At 21.6% G+C, this 2,556-nt stretch overlaps 1 protein-coding gene across 1 annotated transcript in view; it reads left to right on the forward strand.

The window, feature by feature from the left end:
• The window catches only part of LOC107999437 (calpain-C), a 30,715-nt gene extending 29,166 nt beyond the window's left edge, over positions 1-1,549 (forward strand). Inside the window, exons 10-16 of the mRNA XM_017059279.2 lie at positions 13-245; positions 320-489; positions 575-633; positions 716-863; positions 946-1,062; positions 1,138-1,196; positions 1,277-1,549. Of these exons, the coding sequence (XP_016914768.1) occupies positions 13-245; positions 320-489; positions 575-633; positions 716-863; positions 946-1,062; positions 1,138-1,196; positions 1,277-1,303 (813 nt within the window). The 3' untranslated portion in view covers positions 1,304-1,549. The remainder of the gene's footprint in view (positions 1-12; positions 246-319; positions 490-574; positions 634-715; positions 864-945; positions 1,063-1,137; positions 1,197-1,276) is intronic.
• Positions 1,550-2,556: the final 1,007 nt, after the last annotated feature.

Genomic DNA, 2,556 nt, shown 5'->3' on the forward strand with positions numbered 1-2,556 from the left:
CATTATATCAAGGTAATAGGATTCACGGCATATACTTTACCGAAAAATAGCACAGAATCAATAAATAAACAGTTCTTTAAAAAAAATAAATCTTTGGTAAATTCACAATATACAAATAGCCGTCAAGTCAGCCACAGGTGCCAATTAGATCAAGGTGGATATTTATTAGTTCCCACTACTTTTGAACCTACACAAGAAACAAGTTTTACACTGCGAGTTTATAGTAGTAAACCCTTAAAACTTAAGTAAGTAATTCAATTTTAACAATTTAATGCATTATTTAAAAATATAATTATACTTTATATAATAATTTCACTAGACTTCTTGATACTCCGCCATCTTTGGTAAAATCGGCTATTATTAAAGCACCACCTCTTGAAGGCAAAGGTTTTTCGCAATATGAAGCCGTTTTTTTACAACTCGCTGATGAGCATAGAACAGTAAACGCTTTTGAATTACAAGAACTTCTTGAGGCTTGTTTACCAAATGGTAAAAATTAAATCTATTGAAAATTGTAATAGAAATTAAAAGAAATATTGAAATTAAAAGAAATATTATTATATTTTAATTCTAGACTATATAAAGAGCTGTGCTTGTATGGAAGTATGTCGACAAGTAGTTCTTACAATGGATGTATCCTTAAAATTAATCATTTCAATTTTGTTTCAACTATATTTAAAATTTATTTGTTTTCCTTAAATCGATATCAATATAGAGTTCCGGAAGTGGTCGATTGAAATTTAACGATTTCAAAGATCTTATGTGTAGTTTAAAATATTGGCAAGCTGCTTTTAAAAATCATACGAAAGAAAAGACTGGTATACTTAAAGCGGAACGATTACGAGATGCATTATTAGAAGTGGGTAAGTAAATATTTATCAATACTTAATTCAGTTTCAATGTATAATATATTAATTTTTAACATTTAAAAAATATTTTTATTAGGATTCCAATTAAATACAGATGTTCTTTCAATTTTAATTCTTCGATATATGAGAAAAGATGGAACGCTTAGATTTGGTGACTTTGTTTCAGCAATTTTACATTTGAGTGATGCATTTGGTATATTTTTATTTTTTGTTTTTCCTATTTTTATATTTTATTTGTTATTAATATTTAATTTTATTTTATATACAGGAATATTTGAAAGTAAAGATCCTTTGCAAAATGGGACTATAAAATTAAGTTTAACCGAGGTATATTATGTTTTATATTTTATTTAATTGAAATATAGAAAATAAAACTATTTTATAAAATATTTAATATTTATTTTTAGTGGCTCAGATCATCTCTGATGTGCTGAATTCACTACTCAATATAATGTGTGTACCTTGAAATATTTGTAAATAATGTTTTCTACATCGTATATAGATATAAGTTTTAGCCATATTAACAATAACGATAAAATCCATTTTTTGTTTTGTTTGTAAAATATCATTGTTTTCGCCATTAGCAATCATCATTCCTTCATTTGATTAAACATTATAAATGACTATGTATTATATATTATTTGTATAAGAAATTCATAATACATAATAAAGTAAATTTATTTTGTATAGTTTCTTTATTCAAAATAAACAATTATTCATTATAAATAAATTTCTTATCAAAATAGACTTAAATATATAATTTTGCATAAATAAAAATAGACAAAGAGTAAGCAATAAAAGATAAAGATAGAATAAAAATTCAAAAATCAATATCATTTTCAGAATGATTATTCAGAATTATACCATAAATTATACTATAAATGAAATACATAAAGAAAAGAGAGAAAATAATAAAAAAAAGGATAAAAATAGATTTTAGAATAAAAATTGATTTTCAGCGACATCTCTTAAGTATCAAAGATATCTTTTTGTGCTAGATCTTAATTCTTAGTCTGCTTTATCCTATACTTTTTAAAGAGATGTCTTTGGTGTTCAAGAGATGCCGTCGATAGTTAATTTTCTTTTTTCATTATTTGTTTTTCTTATCCACACTACTCTTGGCGCGTGATTATAGATAAAATACTTATAAAATGTCAATAGAATATTCATTCATCATATTTCTTTCAAAACAATTAAATGTTTAAATCTGTGTTATAAAATCTAAATTTAAATCTGTGTTTTAAAATGTCTTAAATCTTTGATTTGTAATCTTTTAAAAAAATTTGAAAATTTAATTTATCATATGTTAATTTTTATTATAGGATTAATTTATAAATTAATCTTTTTAATCTCATATAATAATTTTATATTTTATTTATAATATAAATTACACAACAGAGTTTTATATATTATATTATATATTATATATTTATTTTTATTTAATTTAAATTGGATAATATAAGTTTATATATAATAAAATTATTTATTTATTTATTAAAAAAATTCTTATTAAAAATTATTTTTTGAAATTATATTTTAGAAATAACATTACATAAGTAATAAAATTTGTTATTATATATTTCTCTATTCTTATATATTATATTATATTAAATTCTATTGTAATTATTATATATAATATTTTTATATAATTAACATCGTATAATAATGAAATACAAGATTACAGTCT

This window comes from Apis cerana, linkage group LG7 (genome assembly GCF_029169275.1).
Source record: "Apis cerana isolate GH-2021 linkage group LG7, AcerK_1.0, whole genome shotgun sequence".
In the NCBI taxonomy this organism is placed as follows: domain Eukaryota; kingdom Metazoa; phylum Arthropoda; class Insecta; order Hymenoptera; family Apidae; genus Apis; species Apis cerana.